At 39.4% G+C, this 20,432-nt stretch overlaps 4 protein-coding genes across 12 annotated transcripts in view; 3 read left to right on the top strand and 1 right to left on the bottom strand.

Annotated features, from left to right (window-relative positions):
• The window catches only part of myh14 (myosin, heavy chain 14, non-muscle), a 30,884-nt gene extending 30,200 nt beyond the window's left edge, over window positions 1–684 (top strand). For all 5 annotated transcript variants that reach the window (XM_037073418.1, XM_037073416.1, XM_037073417.1 and 2 more), the window contains one exon: window positions 197–684. In XM_037073418.1, the coding sequence (XP_036929313.1) occupies window positions 197–386 (190 nt within the window). In that variant the 3' untranslated portion in view covers window positions 387–684. The remainder of the gene's footprint in view (window positions 1–196) is intronic.
• Window positions 685–2,909: 2,225 nt separating this feature from the next.
• On the bottom strand, window positions 2,910–10,375 carry LOC119005639. The gene is made up of 4 exons (XM_037073434.1): window positions 10,309–10,375; window positions 8,166–8,248; window positions 6,527–6,716; window positions 2,910–6,174 (listed from the first exon to the last, which is right to left on the bottom strand). Exons 3-4 carry the CDS (start codon window positions 6,712–6,714, stop codon window positions 5,028–5,030), a joined length of 1,335 nt encoding a protein of 444 aa, XP_036929329.1. The 5' UTR covers window positions 6,715–6,716; window positions 8,166–8,248; window positions 10,309–10,375; the 3' UTR covers window positions 2,910–5,027.
• A 2,222-nt stretch (window positions 10,376–12,597) lies between these two features.
• Window positions 12,598–15,212, top strand: si:ch211-120k19.1 (uncharacterized protein LOC563199 homolog). Of its 5 annotated transcripts, none has more exons than XM_037073440.1 (6): window positions 12,598–12,725; window positions 12,917–13,061; window positions 13,252–13,589; window positions 14,219–14,289; window positions 14,403–14,432; window positions 14,531–15,212. In XM_037073440.1, the coding sequence occupies exons 3-6, from the start codon at window positions 13,262–13,264 to the stop codon at window positions 14,648–14,650; spliced, it is 549 nt and encodes a 182-aa protein (XP_036929335.1). In that variant the 5' UTR covers window positions 12,598–12,725; window positions 12,917–13,061; window positions 13,252–13,261; the 3' UTR covers window positions 14,651–15,212. The 5 variants fall into 5 exon arrangements, with proteins under 5 accessions (XP_036929335.1, XP_036929333.1, XP_036929331.1 ...); XM_037073438.1 differs by having other exon boundaries at window positions 12,635–12,725; window positions 12,857–13,061; XM_037073436.1 differs by having other exon boundaries at window positions 12,636–12,725; window positions 12,817–13,061.
• A 371-nt stretch (window positions 15,213–15,583) lies between these two features.
• rpl18 (ribosomal protein L18) lies at window positions 15,584–20,218 on the top strand. Its single transcript, XM_037073442.1, has 7 exons — window positions 15,584–15,762; window positions 16,410–16,496; window positions 16,665–16,772; window positions 17,828–17,926; window positions 18,058–18,181; window positions 19,118–19,187; window positions 20,085–20,218. Exons 1-7 carry the CDS (start codon window positions 15,760–15,762, stop codon window positions 20,158–20,160), a joined length of 567 nt encoding a protein of 188 aa, XP_036929337.1. The 5' UTR covers window positions 15,584–15,759; the 3' UTR covers window positions 20,161–20,218.
• Window positions 20,219–20,432: the final 214 nt, after the last annotated feature.

Genomic DNA, 20,432 nt, shown 5'->3' on the forward strand with positions numbered 1-20,432 from the left:
AGAGCTTTCTCATCATTACTCCTTTTTCTATATTTTTGAAAATCATGCTTTGGATTGTCAAAAAGAATTTTTCCTAAACCAAGTGGGAAATGGGGGGAACATTTTAAATATTTTTCCACAGAAATCTTTGCCTCAGTCTTCACACTCAGTGATTCCTGGTTGGTCACACTATAACGCTCTCCCTCTTCTTGCCCAGGCGTGCTCCGCTGCCCCTGTCGTTGCGTGGACGCAGAGCGCTGGTCGACGACCTCTCGTTGGAGAACTCTGACTCAGAGGAGCCCCCTGCCTCGCCGACACCCTCCTCCGGGCTCCCAGGGACCCCGACTCCCTCCTCAGAACACAGCCTGGACCCACCACCGCCCTACACCGTCAATAACACAGAGTGACGTGCACATGGACTCACATGAAATACACACCTACACACACACACACACACACACACACACACACACACACATCTGCCTCTCACAGCCTCGATTACTCAGGGGTGGAGGAGTGACACGCACATAGTACATAACACTGTAGTTTATAAAGGTAAACAGAGTCATTTAGGATGCAAACATCAGGCGCTATAACTATGAAACAACCTCAATGACAAGCAGATAAAGTGTACAAATCTGATTTTACAAAGATTTTGTAACAAACTGTGTCATAAAACAACAAAGACTGGAAATTTCTACATCACATCTCTTTAGTGCAATTCTGAGAAACTAAATTACATCTCCCAGAGTTCCAGTGGGAAAGTGAAATATTATCAACTAATTTCTTGCTGCTGTACATTGATTAGAAATTATCGAGGTGTGTCTTTTACACGAGGAGGTATTTTAAAGTAAGCCATGTTTAACCCTTTGATGATCAAATACAATCTGGGCTGCTGGAGGGTAAAAATACTTCTGAAAAGACAATCTGTATACGTGTTACATAAAGTAGTTAATGGGAGACGTCAGGCACACACACGGAGCAGAGGATCCATCTTGTTGAGGAGTGTTTGGTGCAAAATTTCATATGCGAAACTGAGAGAAAGCCAGCAAACGAGAAACGAGACAGAGAAAAGAGCGAGTAAACGAAAAAGAAATGGCAATTAGTAACCGATATTTAATTCAACTTTTATTGGAAATGGTTGATCATAGTTGTACAATATATTGATCTCATTTTCGTATAATTTGTCAAAAGAAAAACAAACATCTGACGATGAAAGCAGTTGTTTTAGGTGATAAATCCTTTTTCTGTAGATTAGGAACAGTATGTTGTTAGACAAAGCAGTAGGTATTAGCTATTAGATAGTTTCTTTAACTAAAGTTTTAACATATTGCTTCTGAAATTTGTATCATTTATATCCAATGTGAACTTAAGTTACTGATCGCTGGTTATTTTCTGTACGACTCCGTCTTGTAGGGGGAAGCATGTCGGTCGGATTATTTCTGCTCCTGCTGGCCCCGATGAGTCAGACTTTTCAGTTTCAGTCGGCGTCACACTATCAGATCTCAGAGTTGAATTTGCATGGAAGTCCTTTCTGATGGTTTAACTGGTTTGAGTTTAAGCGTCTATTACAGCAACATGACTAGAAACAACCTGCCGACAGCTGCATTCACTGATCTTTTTATCCAAAGCCGAACGAATGGTGACAATTTTCTTTTCTTTTTCTCGTTTTCAACCGATGAACACATCACATTTTATGTTGACAGGCATCTTGTACATTGTAATTTTGGTTTTTACTGATTAAGTGTGTAAATTATTGATCAAACAAAGCTTTTTTTGTGTTTAACCAAATGGTGGGCGTATGGATGAGAAAAAGGGACTTAAAATTGTAGTAAACGTAGAGTAGCAGTAGAATAGAGTAGATGACAGGAGTAGATGCTGGTTAGGTATTCTACTATCATCCGGTGACTCTACTGGAGTTGTTCGTAGTAGAATAAACTCCCTGCTCGCAGTTCCTGTGTAGAAGATTGTAGAATAACTGAGCACGAGACTCAAAGCATTTTCAGATTCTAGTAGTATTAGTTTAAAAAATGATGATGGAAGCACTGAGGAATGAATTTTTATGATGCAAGTTGAAGAAAAAGTAGATTTTTTTTTACCCTGGCTATCAACTCTAAATGACATAAAGTACGAGTGTGGTGTCAACCAGACACAAGAAGCTTGATGACCCTGCTGTGAGATGATGTTTTTGTCAAACCTGATTTTAAAGATGTTTTGTCTGAGGTGAAACATCTCCATGTTCCTCAGCATGTTTCGTATTTTGTTAACTTCAGCACCTGTTTGCCTGTCGTAGCTTTAAGGCTGTCCAAGAAGTCTATGTGATGTCGAGGTTTTGACATACACACAAATAGATGTTTTAAAGGAATAGTTTCACAGTCTTGAAAATAAATGTATTTACTTTTTTTTTGTCAAGAGTAAGATGAAAAGATAAGTAACACCTTACTGTCTGTATGGTAAAAATGAAGCTACAGCCAGCAGCTGGATAGCCTAGCTTAGCATAAAGACTGGAAATAAGGGGGAAAGCTAGCCTGGTTCTGTACAATGGTCATGACATGTTAACTGGAGAGATCAGAGTCACTGGTAGTAAACAGTTTCCCCGTTTCCAATCTTCGTGCTAAGCTAAGCTAAAAGTCCTCTGGCTGTAGCTTGATATTTATTGTACCGGCATGGGAGTGCTTTCAATATTCTTGCGTAACTCTTTGGCAACAAAAGCAAATGGGGTTATATTGGGTTATATCCCAAAATTAGGAAATATTCCTTTAAATGATTAAGAATGTCACTGGGCGCTTTAACTTTCAATTGGAACTAAAGAAAGATTAAGATTGTTTGTGGAATTTCTGAATGTTTTCTTTTTATCCTGGGTTTATATATATATATATATATATATATATATATATATATATATATATATATATATATATATATATATATATATATATATATATATATATATATATATATATATATATATATATATATATATATAATCTCACATTATTGTTTACTGTTAATGACCAGTCTAGTAGTTTTCGGTAAACAGGGTTGTCATCACTGCTCCCTCCTCTTATTATTATGAAGTTTAGTCAAACAATGCAAAGTCAAGACCTGCACGGACAAAATAAGAACAAATGTGTTGATTATGACTACAGTACGTCCCATGTGTATCCATATCTTCAGACTTGTTAAGCTTTCACTTCCACCATGCCAGGTTCACCATGATTCAGGTGAAGAAATATCGAACCAGTTGGGTCAAGACAGAGTTTGACTACTGACGACATATATTTAACGCCCTATTAAAGGGTTTTATTTTTTATTTTCTCTATGTATAATTCTTTTATCTTAGCAATATGCAAAGGATTTGTTTGACGCTTTGTTTTTTTTAAAGATGTTGTGTAAATGCTGCACTTTACACATGACCAGTGGAGGTAAACACAGCTGGACAGTGTCGGCACGTTAACGTCCCTTCTGACGAGTTGTAATATATCTCAAAGAGGCCGACAGCATTAAGCCAAATGAGCTGACATCACGTGTCACCACGATACAGTCCGTCACTCTGAACTTAAATGTCGTAATCTCAGAATGTCGTATCAGCGCTTAAACGTGGCGACTAGGTTGGCGCCTTGATAGACCCAAATCTGAAGACGCGTGGCTCGGACCGCTGGAACGAGAACAGATGAGGTCTGTTCGTCTGTAGCAAGAGATGAGGCTGGTGCTTCTCTGAGGTGTTATTTTTCTCTGTGTGTTCGTTTATGGCTACTGTGCAACTTGAAACATTTTGGACAAATGTGTTTTAATGTTTTAGCCTTTTTTTTTTTTTTTGGTAATGACGCTGTGATTATAAAACATCTGACTGGGGTTACCTTTAATATATGTCGTTGGTTTTGATCTTTGTGTTTCTGTGTGTTTCTTTGGGATCACAAGCTGGGCATGCACACATACTAAGGAACTAAGTACTTTCATAAAGTACTGTACTGGAGTTTGAGACACTTGTACTGTGCTTGAGTATTTCTATATAATACCCCAATAGCATACTGTCTTGTGTAGTGTGTTGTTCTGCATTATAAGTACTTTTACTTGATACTTTAAGTGTATTCTAATAATGTTTCTGTATTTGAAGCAACATTTTCAATGCATGACTTGTAATGGAATGTTTTTAGACCGCAGTATTGCCACTTTTAGGGAATATTTTATACTTTCTCCATCACTGATACTGACAAAACACACACACATTATAAAAGAAGAGTTTTTAACATTATAACGGCATTCGTCAACACAATTTATTGGCATTATGAACATTTATCATTACTTTAAGCATTAACATATTATACTCAGGCATTAATATCACTGTAATCGATACTCAGATTGAGACTGGTACATCGTCGAAGATAAAAACAGTCCTTGATCTTGAATTTGCGGTTAAATCTCGAGCAAATTAAAAGACTTGTGGGTGTAGTTCAGTTTATATCCTTTTTTTCCACAAGTCACAATTCTTTTTGTGGGAAGAAAACCCAAGAAGACAAGCGAAGACTAATTACAGTTATATTTGCATATCCTTTCAGTGCGCCTCCATTTAAATAAGAGCTCAGAGCTACTGTGGGTGTCTGAAAGCCTCGTGGTTATTAGACCTGTCAGGAAAAGAAAAGGTTTGGGTGTGAAGTGAAACAGAGAAAAACATGGATCAAACTCATCAAGTCACTTTGATGAATCAAAGATGTTTGACATTAGAAATTCAAGAGCCTGTCAGCTTCGAAGCACACTGAAAGACACACAAATGTACGATATGTTTCTCCTGGTTGCTTGGTTCCTTCTCCATTTTCACAGCACTTGCAAATTGACCGCTCCAAGATTTAACCAGAGTTGTGGACTTGTAGAGCACATCCTGAAAAGCTCCTGCAGAGTTCAGGCTGTCAAAACCACAGATTTGTAACTGCACTCAAATCAAGACGTTCAGACATTCAAATAAGGAGCAAGAAATCCAAAGGACACATCATAGTTCTGTTTAACCACCTCAGCGAAGAAGAGATGCTGCGCCTCTCTCCACTACTCCTTCAAAAGTCAAGTGACTTCCTGTCCTTCAAGATGTCGGTGAACAGCCAGTCGTCCTCGTGTGGCGGGGTTGGTATGGGACGATGCTCGGGAATAAGAAGCGGGGCAGAGAATGACTGAGCGACGCCCTCGAACGGTCTAAAGTTTTGGTTGTTAACCAGCATACAGGAACTTTCCTCCCGCGGGTATGTCTGCAGCTCAGAGGCGTCGCAGTGGAGGCCGACTGATGTTTGGAGCTGGTTGATGATGCCAGGCGGCTTAAAGCTGTTCAACTGTGTCTCTGGAGCGTCTTCGTTTTGTCTCAGGAAGTGGTTAATGGTCAGACCCTGATCTGCGTGACAGCTGTATCCATAATCGTATCTGCACTCTCCTGCCTCGCAGTGCAGACTCTCCACCTCAGCGGCGGCTTCCTGCCCGGCCTCCCCCTGACATGCACAGATACTTTCAAAATAGGCTTCCACGTCCACACAGCTTCCTAATTCCATGGTGCCAACACTGAAAAAGTCCAAGATATCCGTCCACTGAGCCTCTGAGATGTCAGCAATGTTCCTCTGGACGTCTGTGCAGGTTGAGGTGTCCCTGAAGTCGCAAGAGTCAAGAGACAGCGGCGAGAGCTGTGGAGAGAAAACGGGGGACGTGTCCACATTGTGGATGAAACCAGACTCCTGTTGAGCTGTTTGAGAGTCGTTGGAGAGGCTGTTTGCTGACTTTAATGGACTCTGATCATCACGAGACTCGGTAGGAAAGAGCTCTGCCTCATGGTGATTATTTGAAGGGGAGCTCATAGACATGGCTTCAACCAGTTTGGGATTTCTACTCCCTTTATTCTGCCCACCTTTGCTTCGGTTGGGGGGCTGTGATCTGGGGTGTTGTTTCCAAAGATGTCCCGAGTCCAGCTCCCCATTTTCACTGATCTCAGCCTCATGAGAGCCAAGAGAGACGTCACAGTTCGACTTGGAGATGCCATCTGCAACCGTGTGACCGCTGCATTTATCAGGATCTTGTAGATATTCACCTGGAGGGGGGCTACCTGAGCGGTCAGGTGTCTCAGGCACCTCTGACGCCAGAGTGGTCCCGTTTTTTCCCTCCTCCTTAAAATAAAGAGCGGATGCCAGCCGGTGGTTTGCTGCTTCTATGTCAGCGAACTTTCTGTCGGATTAAGATGAAATACAGAACAATAGTTTCCAAAATGCTGCAAGACAGGCCCAGCTTTTTTATAAACATGTGTAGCCTTAAAGGAGTAGTTCAACATTTTGGGGAAATTGCTTATCCACATTCGTACTGAGAGTTGAATGAAAAGATTTATAACGCTCTCATATCTGCACATTAAAGGGGCATTTTTTTTAGATTTGGAGGAGAAATTCAAACTTTTTAATATTTGCTACATTCATGAAGTTATGACACAAAGTTAAATTTTTTTTCACATGACTGAATAAACACAGAGTTCTCAGGGGAAAATAAGGTCCCCAGAACACTGTTTGAAGACGGAAAGCCGGCCCACCTCTGAATCATGTTGTGCAGGAAGCGCCGATGGTTGACCTGTCGTTTGGACGGTCGGTTCTTGCGAGGCTTCTGAAGTGTCCTCATCATGTGACCTGCTGCTGAGGTCACAAAGGTGTAGAGGTCACGACCCCAAGGGACACCTCGCTCCAACCCGGGCTCAAGAGTCACAGAGATGGATGGCCGCATGGCTGAGAGAGAGAGAGTGTTGTTCAAAATTACGCTCAGTTCTGTAATCATAGATTCAGGACATTTTCAGGAAGGAGAAGTAGATCTTGACCTTTAAGGAGTTTAACGAGATGAAATAACCTTTTGGTTGTAAAACCACATTAGAAACACACATTACTCGTCAAAATACAGTGTTCTGTATCTTTAAACAGGGCTGGAGGAGATATTTAACATGTGAGGAGAATACTCAAGAATTATTTCCTTCCAAATTGTCAACCTCAATAACGTTTATCATACATTTTAAACGTCAAGATACAACTGCGCTCTGTTAAACAGTTGTTACTTCTTGATGACATGGACAAAATAGATTTACTCAGGTACTTAACATTAGTACAGCTTCTTCCTACTTTATACTTCACAGTTCAGAGGTGAATATTGCACTAAATCTACAGTACAATATATCATATACAATATATACATTAACATTGGCTTCACCTAAATAAGGTGCAACATAAAATGCTACTTTAATGGCAAAACTACAGACCTAATAATATAATACCACTAAGATAAGACAAGGCTTCGATGATCCATCACTGGAGACATTCACACATTAAAGCAACTCAAAAGTCTGCAGTAGCGGGACAGACAGTGACTCAGTGATGGATTAAAGGGGCAGTGTGTAGTTTTAGAAAAGGAATTCAAACTGAGAATTTCAATATTTACAATATTAATGGGATAATGATACAAACAAATACAAAGGTACAAACATGGCAAGGTCCGCCAAATATAAACAAAGATTAACAGTTTGAAATTGTGTTGTCCTTTAAGGGTAATGTGTTTTTTCAGTCTCAAAAACAAAGAGAATCTGTTTAGTTAGTTTGTTTATGCATATAGGGGAAAACAAATCAGAGCCTTATCTGATGAGAAATAAAATTAAAATAGAATAGAATAATAGAAAAAAAGTGTGAATAAGAGTAATAAGAGTGCAGCAATTTATTTAAAAACTATGAAAAACTATAAATATAATTGCACCAGATAGTTGCATAGTGTTAAAATATAGTTTGTTAAAAAGTAATGTGTGTGTTGTTATACATATAAATATATACAGTGTGGCAGACCTTTTTTATATTTTAAGTACATTTTACTGCTCATACATACTCGTATATTTGCTTCCGTTTGAAATGCTGTTCTATCATATTGCAGTATTGCTACACTGATGAAAAGGTAAAGGAAAGGTAAGGTTTCTTTTACAAGCCTGTGCAAAAAGAAGACGGACTAACATGAGCTTAAGATGCACTTTAAAGCCATATGTTTACATTTGTATTTGATAACATTCACCTGTATTTTTTTTTTTTATTATTATTTCTCAGATGAGGACAGGCTAAAAAAAACTTACATAGTGCACCTTTAAGTAAATGATATGAGAACTGGGTTTTGTTAAGCTCAGTAAAAAAATATATATATATGTTTACCTTGTTCCTCCTCAGGATGCTGTGTGTCCTCTTGAATCTTCCTGCAGACTGCAGTGAGGACTCAGTTTGACAGAGGCGGGTTGCTTCACAGGGAGAGAGAGGTGTGGTACATCAATTGTTCCTTTATGTGTGTGTGTGTGTGTGTGTGTGTGTGTGTGTGTGTGTGTGTGTGTGTGTGTGCGCGCAGCAAATTAAGTCAAGTGACACAAGTGTTCAATGCAAATGCCCAAATTCCCTCTTTCCCTGGCAGTATGAATGAAACCCAACTTGACAAATTCATAGAGGGTTGAGGAAGTGAGACACGATGAGAGGCTCTGAAAAGAAAGAGGCAATTATGTGATAAGTCAACGGCTCGTGGAGGTGTGGGCACACGTCTCCATTGTTTGTGGCACTAAAGGCGGCTTGTTAAATACTGCCAGACACAAACGCACCGGTTGAGGCAGTTAACAAGCCCTTAATTGATCAGCTTAAACTCTGGCCCTCATTATCACATTCTCGGAGAGAAGAGCTAAGATGGTTGCTAGTGGCTTTAATTGACCTTTGCAATTCAATAGCTCACCTTCCAAATACAGAATTTTACATATCTATGGCAGCAGGTGGGTGAATAGAGGCAGTCCTTTTCACAAAGACTGAGAGGAAAATAAAATCAAACAGTTTTATCTTTTTTTTTTAACTATTATTTATTTTTGCTTCTAATTCCAATTGCCCAAAGGTCAAATCTTCAAACTGCCCCTTTTTTACTGAGTGTCTAGGCTGGAGCGGCTCTCTACCAGCGCGGAGACTGAAAACAAAGTGCAGGGTTATCGTTTTATCTTCTGTTCGAGTCGTGTATTAACAAAGTGAAAACACGGAAGCATGATGTTACGCTGTCCCTCCAGCATTCACTGACTGAACACAGCAATATCCTGCCATCAAACTAGGATTTGATGACAACTATTCAACATTTTGGCTTCTAACTTGTAAACATACAAACTGTCAGTCCACAAAACTTGATTATAGGAAATCAGAATGCGGTTTAGGAAACCGTCGTCCAACTCGTCCTCAGCAGCCTGTTCCTCTGCCCACACTTTCAGCTCCTGGCTGCTCTCGTTCTAGAGAAATGAACAGTGACCATCACTACTCTGCCGATATATCAACCATGTTTGATCCTCCTGGTAAAGTACAGGTGAAAGATACTCATACTTTCCCTTCAGGCTCCTGTCAAATATACAAACTAATGTAAAGTGTAACTTACTGGTAGGCTCAGTCAGTGGCTACGGAAGCCGTTCGTGGAAACTCTTGTTGGTTGAAATCAAGACGAACACGTTATCAATTAATTTGTTATCATGACATTTTATGTCGTTATCTCGATATGACAAAGGTTATTTTATCCCCCCTAGCAACTGGCTGTTAATTAATAATTTGTTTGTCTTGATATCAATCTACAAGAGCTGCCATGAACAGCTTCCACATTAATAAATAATAATATAACCTTTGAAATAACAATATAATAACATAACCTTTGTCATATCGAGATAACGACATAATAAGTTGTTATCTCTATATAACAGTGCATAATAAAAGAAGAAAAATCCATGGCCCTTCTCGGCTTCCGCACTTATCTGCTATTTGTATTTCAATTTCAGTGAAAAATGAAAATGAATAGATAAATAAAAAAGAAGAGGATAAAGAAGTGGAAAATAACAACTTGAATTTCCAGTCATACATAAATAGTACTCACACTAGAGAAATCTTTCATGTTGTTTCACTATCACAGATCTTTGGCAGTTAATCAAAGATCAAAGCTGATAAAAACATATTTAATTACATTTAATTCATTTATGCGTAACTTGTGGATCAGTGATTGACCTGCAACACATCTGAAGATGAACTATACTTTTTAAAATTCATTCAGTCTCACAACTGCAAAAAATGTTGTTGTTCAGTAAAGAAATGAACAAATGTATAACAGAAAAAAACATCTTAGAAGAACCTTTACATGTCAAAGAAATCATAGCTCTGGTGTAACGGCATGATGTCACTGTGATTGAGATTCAGATTCAGCATTAGCTTTATAACTCAGACAATCATTAATACATATGGCATTTGAGTGTGAACAAAATAAAGCAGCTTTCATTAGAAACGTTAAAGTTCTACATCTCACCATGAGAGACTCCCAGCAGCTTCAGCAACAGTCCAATCACAGCCTCCATGTCTCCTCCTTCCAGACAAACCTCTCTACTTTATTCAGCAGCAAACATGCCAATCTCAAACTGAGCAGCCTGAAATATCCTCTCATAGTGATCGACTTCGGATAAGAAGGTGTGACAACTCTGCCCAAACAGGGTGTTGTTAAAATAGCACAGTCAGAGGAAGCTGAGTTAATGTGGTCATTACTTACTAAGTTATGAACACTAAAAATCTCACAAACAAAATGTCATCCACTTGCCAAGTTGATTACTCCTCATATAAAACATCTTGTTGTGTCCTTTGAGCACTGCACAATAATTAACTTATTGAAAGATGAGTGCAGGTTGAATTTACTTGATGTAACATGTTTCTGTCATTTTGCTTTAACTTTTCACATGAGATTACAAAGTTTTAATGGTTTAAAATATCTAATATAAACATAACCACAGTGTGCTGTCGGCCCCAGCGGTCTGGAGCTATTTCTCTGTAATGTTCTGGGTTTGAAGCTCATGTGTATAATTCTTCACGTCATCTTCCTCTCTCTGTCCTCTCATTAGAGTCTGTCGTCCTCCACTGACTGGAGGAAGCAACAGATTGGTTAGTGTGGGTGATGTTAGTGGAGAGTTTTGGACATTATGATGTTACTCTCCTTACCCTCAGAGGTCAAGGTACGAGCTGTTGATGACTTAACACACAGGGTGTTACTGGCTTCAAGTTTTTCTTTTTATGTATCAATGATCTAGATGTGTCAACATTTAAAATCTGTTGAGGTAAAAGACTCGATCTGATTTCATTGATTTTACTTCTGAAGAGGTCTGCAAAGTCCTCACAAAGGGTGTCAGTGGGTGTTTTTGAGGATTTATTAAAATTGAGAATAACCTTGAAAATTGTGGTAAAAAATAATTTTCAACCACAGTCTTGAAAAGAATGCAGGTTCCAGACTTACACAAGCATAAATATAAATATGCCAATGGACTTCCTGTGGTCAATAAACATAAAAGAGACACCACATCCTCATTCGTAGTGAGTTTGGTTAAATATTTGTAGCCAAAACCCTTTTTCGGACAGTGGCCATATTGAATTTAGGGAATTTGGGGGGTCCTGATCTACCCAGTCAAAAATGTAAGTTCAAATGGGTTTCCTGTGGTCAGAAAAGGTCAAATAGACGTCAAGTTGGTATCTGTATCTCATCTGGCTCAAAAGCTATGGCTGAATCCCTTTCAGGTGGCAGCCATATTGGATTTGGCCGCAATCTTGGTCTCAGGGACCACTGGCTCGGGCGCCCTGGCTAAATCATTTCAGTATTCCCTCAGCTACATCTGTGCCAAATTTTGTGCTTGTAGATGAATTTACTATTTGTCGGCAGTTATCGCCTTCTTTTTTTTTCCACTGAGAAAAAAATACAGAGGACATGACCTCGGTGTCCTCAATGGTAGTTACGGCCCTGGGTGTGTCTCTTCTTTGTATTTCCTCCTCAATCTGACCTGTAAGTACATGACATCAGTACATCACAGATGTTTGTAATGAAATTCCACATAATATCTCTCTGGTTGCATTTTACATTTCCGCAGAATAGCTTTAGTTTAGTGCAACTCCAAGAAGCATGATTATAGTTTGCCTCCAGGTCACCAGAGAGCCTCCAACATGTCGTGTCTGCTGTGAATCCAGAGTGTTTGGGGAACTGAGTTACATTTCGCTGAAGTGCGATCTGTGAGTAAGCAGTACTAAGTTGTGATACACACATCTTGTAGCTCTGCTGAGGCTTGTATTCCTACAACACTCAGTAGTAACAACTTTATGGGCTAGTTTAATGATAAAGTCCTATTTGTTAGAGACAAAATCAACCACCAACTGAAACCCTGAACCTTGGAAACAGCTCTAAATCCAGATATATATCTGATTTTCTCCCATCAGCCTTCACCAGCTTACTTCATTTATTTCTCCATCTAAGCCATCAACATGTCTCTTTGAACCAATTTCAACTATCTGCTTAAAGACATTTTACCTAGATACTGTTGTTTCTGCCATTAATAACATGCTACATGCACAAGCCCTTTAAATGAACTGTAATAAAATATCTTCTTAAAAAACCTACAGTACATCCAGAGGTTTTAGTCATTTCCATTCATCCTTGAGAAAGCAGTTACACACTTCTGCTGTTCTTCGTGTAAAATGGTGACACTTTATCCCAAAGCAACCAGCTGTCTTCTGTTTTTTACTCTAATAAAGTGAGAAGTTGTCTTGTCGATGTTCCTCAAAGCAAGGACGCCTTTCTGCGGGAGTGGCCTCTATTTATAGTGACACCACATGTGCTTTTGACTGGAGAGCTGCACGGCTAACTTCCTGCTGTGGTCTCAACTGCAACACTTCAGCAAATGAGAAAAATCTGCGGTGAGTGACATTTTCTGTTGTCAACAACTACTCAAGTGACGAGGTACGAGAGGCTCATTTGTTTTTTGTGCTTTTCTATTGTGTTCTGCAGATCTTTGCTGTATGTGTGGCTTCTTTAACATTCCTCACAGGTGGTGTTTTCTCAGATTCCTCTCGAGCCGGCTGATAAAGGTCTTATCACACGTTCACAGAACTTTGACCTGGGGAGAAGAAAACCTCCCTCGCTTGCAGAGCCGTCTGAGCTGCTCCTCACCCAACAGAACCAATCAGGAAAGAGCTGGTGTCTTGTTGATTTTTGGAAATTGAAGGAGAGGGTGAGAAGAGCTTCACTAAAAGGTAGGTTTGAGTACCTCTTGGAAAAAAGCCATATCTTACTGTAGGATGTTTCAAGATACAGTGTTTAAAATGTGTTTATTTTCCTTTAACATCTTTTTGAAGTATCTGAAATCCCCCCTCATAATGTAAATCAGTCGTACCCAGTGTCTTTATAATAAATGAATTCAGCTTTGGTCCTCTCTCTGCTCAGATTTCTCACCATGAACCGGGCCTGGGCTGCGTTCAAGGCTCATCCGTACATCAGTAACGTCCTGGGATACACAACGCTGTTCGCCTCTGCTGACCTCATACAGCAGAGTGTGCTGGGAGGGAAACACACTGCAGGATCCGAGGACCCAGCTGGCATCGACTGGTGTCAGACTGCACGAGTGGCGACTGTCGGCTTCTGCTTCCATGCCAACTTCAACTACCACTGGCTCAGGTGGCTGGAGAGGATGCTGCCGGGAGGTGGAGTAAAGGCAGTGACAGGGAAGGTTGTGGTGGATCAACTGATTGCAGCTCCACTCACCATCAGTGCCTTTTATATTGGTGAGTGCGTTACAAAGCCTATTTGAATCATTGGTTGTGCTTATTTTTTTATAGCTATGTGTGGCTCTGTGTAAGTGATAAAATCTGGTGTCTGTTGTGGTGCTTTTATTATCTTGAATCCTATTGTTCACAAAAGGATTTCATTTATGATCCCCTAAATTCTGCACTCATATAATTATAGAATTAGATAAAACACTTTGGTAGAACTTCATTTTATATGTCTACAGTTTCCTGATCAATTTCTGGGTAATTCTAAGAAAAGGTTTCACAAAGATGGATTGAATATGACTTAAATCAAATGTACAGTCAGCATAAGATAGAAAACAGTCCATATTAGTCCATCCCCTTAAAAGATTTTAGCAAGATTAATCAATCAAGAGTATAATTTGTTTTAAATTCTAAATGTTTCACTTTATGTATGCCATTATCTTACTTGTACAGTTATTTTCAGTTGTGTTCAGTTTACCCAGCTAGTGAAAGATGTGTCTGAGTAAATGTAACATGTAAACTCTTTGAGTCATAAAACCTGCTAAGTCTGAGGACATGACATTGGTGTGCTGATTTAGTTGCTGATTATCAAAACATTTTTTGATAACAATAAGCATTTCACAGCTGCCTCTACTTTGTAGGTTTAAGTTTACTAGAAAACAAAGATGACCCACTTGAGGACTGGCGACAGAAATTCTGGACATCTTACAAGGTACACAGTCAGTCAAAGGCTGCTGCCGTTACACTGTGATTATCATATGTCTTAAAATAAATCTTCTTGTCTGTCTATGTGTGTATAACTCTATCCTCTGTTACTCTCTGTAGACTGGAGTGGTGTATTGGTCCACAATGCAGGTGAGATATTCTTTCATTATTAATCCCATCACTGGTCAATTTCTGTCTGCTCATCGGATTCACTTGTTATTGTCTTTTCATCACTTTCGCCATCTCAGGCAGTGAACTTTGCCCTGGTCCCCCCTGTGGCTCGGACAGTGTTTCTGGGAGGAATCGCACTGACGTTCACAATCTACCTTTGTCACCTCAGACAGCAGCAGGACCAGAAACTCGAATAAACTTAAGATCTTTGGCTTCATGATGCAAGTTTTTGGACTAATCAGTTTCTTTCTTTTCTTCTGCTTTTATATTGATTGTTTGTTTTTGTTTTTGTTTTTCATTAAAGATGAATTACAAGGGACTAAACAGCGATGTACTACAAATACATTGTGACAATGACTACTGTTATTTTGTTTACAACTCACAATGACAACAGTTGAGGCTGATTTTTAAGGGCAGAGTTCGTTTGCAGAGTCAATACATTTACTGAGGAAATAAGGGAGAATCACACAAGACTGACAAACTGAATTGTATTGAATTGTATTGAATAATACAACTCTGCATGAGTTCACTCCTGCTGATGACGGTGGTGTTACAACCGTGACCTCAGAGAACAATGGTTCTGCAACACTGTGTTGTTGCATCAAATACTGGAATAACTGTTGAAGTTGTTTTTTTAGTTAATAAAAGTAAAAGGCTTTTTTGTCTGTTTTTTTCTGGGTCTGTACATTTCATTTGTTTGTTCGTTCAAAATATATAATCATGTAAATAACTCCTTTTATTAAATACAAATGACCGTTGTGGGAATATCTCACCTGCATTGTCTATCTATTATTGACTAGACTGTTAATATCTATTATTGACTAGACTGTTAATTCTTTGTACTATAAAATGTAATTTATTGCAACAATTTATCGGGGACAGTGTGAAAACTATTGGTACAGGATGGGGGGCTGAATTCAGATTCTGATTCCAACTTTTTTAAAGGAGAACCCTCCCCAGAGTTCTATTTTTTGTAGACATTAAATAAATGAATTGACAGCTGTAAAGCCACTGTATTTGTCAGCCTTGAACAGGGTCCGACTCTGTGCACCATCGTTTTGACACACTTAAGTAACCGAAATTACCCTTTAAATAAGTAATAAACGGAGTGACATGTGAACTAAGGATCATCCTGGCTCTCTTGTCGTTTCTGCCACTAGAGGCAGCCTCATGGACCACCACATGTTTTGATTTTGGTCACAACAGGAAGCGCTTACCCTTCAACCAATCAGAGACCCGAGATTTCAGCGCACAGTTTATCGCGAGACCTGGGTTCTTCCTTTTCCCTTTTCGCTCTGAGTCCAAGATGGTAGGTGTCGCTAGTTGAAATTTTAAAATACTATAGCCTGACTATCCACGGTCATCCTCTCAATTAAAGAATCCCATGTTTTTAATGGCAATCATAAGTCGTTCTTGGCATCGTTTATGTTGAGGTCCTGTCATTATTTCGTGTTATTTGACCATTTAACTCGTATTAGCTTAACCTCTTTGATGGCGAACCGGGTCCGCACAGGCAGCCACTTCCAGCCCTCATGTGGGCTAGAAACGAGCCTAGAAAGTGGACAGAATGCGGAATGTTATGTTAAAACTATAATGCACATTTCTTGAAAGTTAACACGTTAGAAATCGTAAAGCTCAGCCATACGCTAAGCTGTAAACTCGTTAGCTGTGTAGCCCATGTTAGCTGTGGAGTGTCAACGTGTGAACCGGCCTGCCCTAAAATTACAAGCAGGGCTGTATAAGTTAACGCAAGAGACACAACTATTAGACAATTGTTTTAAATGCTGCCCATACTTGTGGTTTGGCAGTGGTAGACTCAAATATAAGCTGTTTAATGTAACCTGGCCGTGACGGGTGTTATTGCTGTTATGCAGGACGCTTTAATGTCAAGTGTACAGGTGCTGCTTGTTACTGTATAAAGTTGTTGTACTAATGTTCTTCTGTGTACTTTTCAAGGGAGTCGACATCAGGCACAACAAGGACCGTAAGGTGCACAGGAAAGAACCAAAAAGCCAGGATATCTATCTGAGGCTCCTGGTCAAGGTAAGTCACATTTTAATGCTCGATTTATTGGCATGACAGCAGCAGTAGTACAGTAATTCATCTAAGCCTTGAATAGGCAAATCTGTGATGATAGACATGTTTTTACCATGACAGAGTTGCATCATGTGTAATGTTCTTCTTTGTTCGCAATCTGTCTGGTTTTTACAGTTGTACAGGTTCTTGGCCCGCCGCTCCAATGCTCCCTTCAACAAGGTCGTCCTGAGGAGGCTCTTCATGAGCAGAACCAACAGGCCCCCCATCTCCATCTCCCGTCTGGTAAGTCTCAGTTGTGTCTCATCCTGCCCAACACTGAGAATTTTTGTACTTGGATAGGTGTACTGTCTTAGCCAGTCGGAATATAGAGCATTTTGCTTTCTGCGAGTGAAAAGCATTTTTGACAAAGTGCATTTATTTCATTGCATGTGTGATTTGGCGGTGTAAGATTTTGACAGATTGTAGCGGTTGCACCAGTTCGATCCACTAGACCTGATTAGACTAGAATTAAAAACAGTATCACTAATTCCATCTTTTTACATTCACTCACTCACAGTGGGCACATGTTTAAGTGCCACAGCATCCCTGGCCTCATGTGATCTTGCATAAAATGGATGTAGTGAGTTGTGTGCAGTCAGGTGTACATAATTAAAATCAGAGGAGGTTGGTGGTATCAAATAGTATCTCTAGTTATCCTCATATGAGGTGTGGGTAGTGAGATCATTGGAACTGCTGGATCTCTGGTTGTTTTTATTCGGCTTTTCTGCTTTCTAATGGCCCTGAATTGTGTGATGAAGTGGGATATAGGTCAACAAATGTAGATAGAATCTTGGTCAGTGTCTATTCCCATTTGGCTCTGAGCTCTCATGAAAATGTTGTAGGCATCATGCAATTCTCTCGGGCAGCATAGGTGATCAAAATATTATGGAAATTGCAATATGAGCATGTGTAATATCCAAACCATAGGTGTAATTTAAAAAAAAAAATTACCAATTACAAAACAGCATTTTGACGTACTGCAAAGTGCCCTAGCATATGGCTCTTGTCCTCCAGATGTGGTAAATGTTTCTTTGAAACAGACTGAGACAGAAGAATTACATCCCACTATTTTTGAAACAGGTTACATTCTTAAAATTTGTTTTATTTTTGTATCATATTGTGCAGCCCTATTCATGCAGTTCAGCCAATAATTGCCCTTACCTTGCATGATTTTGCCCATTTACCAACCAGACCTTGTTATGATACCAGTTTAATTTTGATTATGTATGACCCTTTTAAGTTGTTCAGACATGTGATTATGTAAGCTGAATGTCTGACTTTGCTTCCATTGCAACCAGATCCGTAAGATGAAGATGCCCGGCCGTGAGAACAGAACTGCTGTTGTTGTGGGAACCGTCACTGATGATGTGAGGATTCAGGATCTTCCCAAACTCAAGGTAACCTGTCTCTTTTTTCGAATGGTTGGTGTTTCCCTTAAAGCTATAATTCAGTCCATAAAGGATTCTCTCGCAACACTACTGTTGGCATTCTCTGAGATGGTCCTCATCATCTTTTTGTTGTCCCACAGATCTGCGCCCTGAGAGTTACCGATGGTGCCCGCCACAGGATCCTGAAGGCAGGCGGTCAGGTCATGACCTTTGACCAGCTGGCTTTGGCTGCTCCTAAAGGACAGGGCACCGTGCTGTTGTCAGGTAACCAAACATGTAGATTCATATTCACATGATTTTCTGAATTATACACTGGCAGGTTGTAGTTGCTTTAACAAGACTACCACATGGTAATGCACACCAGACTATGTTGCTGAGTGGAGTAGATTTTTGCTCTTGTGAGGGAATTTGGTCTGTTGCAAAGCCATAGATAATGCTGTTTCAGTAAGCAAAGCAGATTTGATGTGTAGTCAGGGCCTGATTGTTTATCAGTAGATATTCAGATGTTTCTGTCATGTGTAAGCTCTGCTGACCTCAATTTGTTTCTTTGTTGAGTGCTAATAATTTGTCAGGCTGAGACCCAAATGCATCTGTAGTAATGCTTTTGTGACAGACTTTAATGTAAAGTTTAAAAATTATGTTATATTGGCATCAAGTGTTTGAGCTTGGTAGTTTTGCAAAGAAATTATGTTTTGATGGTTTTCAGTGAATCAGTCCCCCATCATTGTGAGGAATTGGTGACCAGTGTCTGTATCAGGCCGTCTTTGAACCATTGTGTTGTCAACTATCAGTACAATGGTTCCGTTGTATTCTGTACAGTCTGCCTATATCATTTAATGAGGCCAAAAACAAAGTGGTCATATTGCAGTTTATTACCCATTTAAAAAAGACAGGTAAATTAAAAATCACAAAGGAAAATGCTTGTTAAAAGATATTACTGTTCTGTAAATTATTACTCTAAAATTACCTAATCAGAACTATAATTAAAGGAATATTGTCAGTCATTTAGCCACTCTTGGGTATTTATAAAGTGTCATTTGAGCCAAAATATAACTCTTTAATTCTTGGATTCATATTTCAAATTGTGAAATGTTGACATTAAATATATGAATTGGGAGAGAGGAAAGAATTGAGATCCTAATAATGGAACATTTTGAACTGCTTTTAACCTGTAACATTTTCTTTCCCTCCACCATCCAGGACCCCGCAAAGGCAGACAGGTGTACAGGCACTTTGGAAAAGCCCCTGGAACTCCTCACAGCCACACCAAGTATGTAAACAGTTCGTCTTTGTCTCCCTTATAAAGGAAAATAGATGTTTAGTTGCCAGGTTTGTCTGGTCAATGTGATCATTTGCGGCATTTGGTTGGCTGAATTGTCCGTAACGGGTAGTAGCCAAATGCATTGTTCAAGTGTACCAGGAATGTGGCCCTGTTAGTCCTATTGTTGGGAAAGACGCTGTTGCCAGGGTCTTTTGTTAAATTCTGGCTCTTCACCAAAACACATTTATCTTTATTATGTGTGTTGATCTTAGTTTATTGAGCTCTGTCATACATAATTACAATGTGATTTGTGGATGTAGCTGCAGATAATGGGTCTTCTCATAGCTGACACTTAAAATTCTCAGAAGTACAGGTGTTTAACATGAATGACTTCAAGCTGTGGTAGTGACCCAGAAAGCACAATACCAGTGCCTTGAGATTGAAGCAGCTAACTGGATGTCAACAATTGATTTGATCATTTACAACTGTGCTTTTCCTACTCTAACATGTCATATCTTGTATTTTAAGCAAATGAACACCACAGTCACACTTGTTTAATGAGACAATCATGATTTCAAGAGGGTCTGAACACCTCATTGTCAACAGTTTCAGTCAAAATCTTCATAATACCATACCAGAGTTGTTGCTTGCTTCAGAGCTTTGAAAACAAACCCACAGCTATTAAGCTGCAATTGTATGAGCAATTTACAAACAATGCGTCTCCAGAACATAAACACAGGATGAGTAATCGTCACTCAAGAGGGAGAGATGTTTTGTTTTTTAACCATGACCATTTTTGGTAATGAGGGCTCAGGTAGAGAGAACAAATAAAGCTTCAAGTATTTGTCCATTATGTCAATATGTTACGTGCCATCATCTTATACTAAATTACTCTTTCTCTTCTAGGCCCTACATCCGCTCCAAGGGCAGGAAGTTTGAGAGGGCTCGCGGTCGCAGAGCCAGCCGTGGCTACAAGAACTAGTGTCTGTTTTGTTTTCCATACAATCTGATACGAATAAAAGATCGACTGTACAAAATGAGTTTTTGTGTTTTATTGGACTGTTGAAAATGCCTCTGTCTGACATTCATTTAACTGTAGCAGCTGGTTGACATCTCGTTAGAGGAATTGGATATAGCAAAAATAAATGTACAAGTTATTCCCTGTTTATTACCCTTAATCTCCATTGCCAATAGTCTGAGGGGCCAACATTTATCTGACGTCACCAATCTTTTGATCATCATTGATATGAGTTG

The sequence above is a fragment of the Acanthopagrus latus genome, chromosome 17 (genome assembly GCF_904848185.1).
Source record: "Acanthopagrus latus isolate v.2019 chromosome 17, fAcaLat1.1, whole genome shotgun sequence".
NCBI lineage: Eukaryota > Metazoa > Chordata > Actinopteri > Spariformes > Sparidae > Acanthopagrus > Acanthopagrus latus.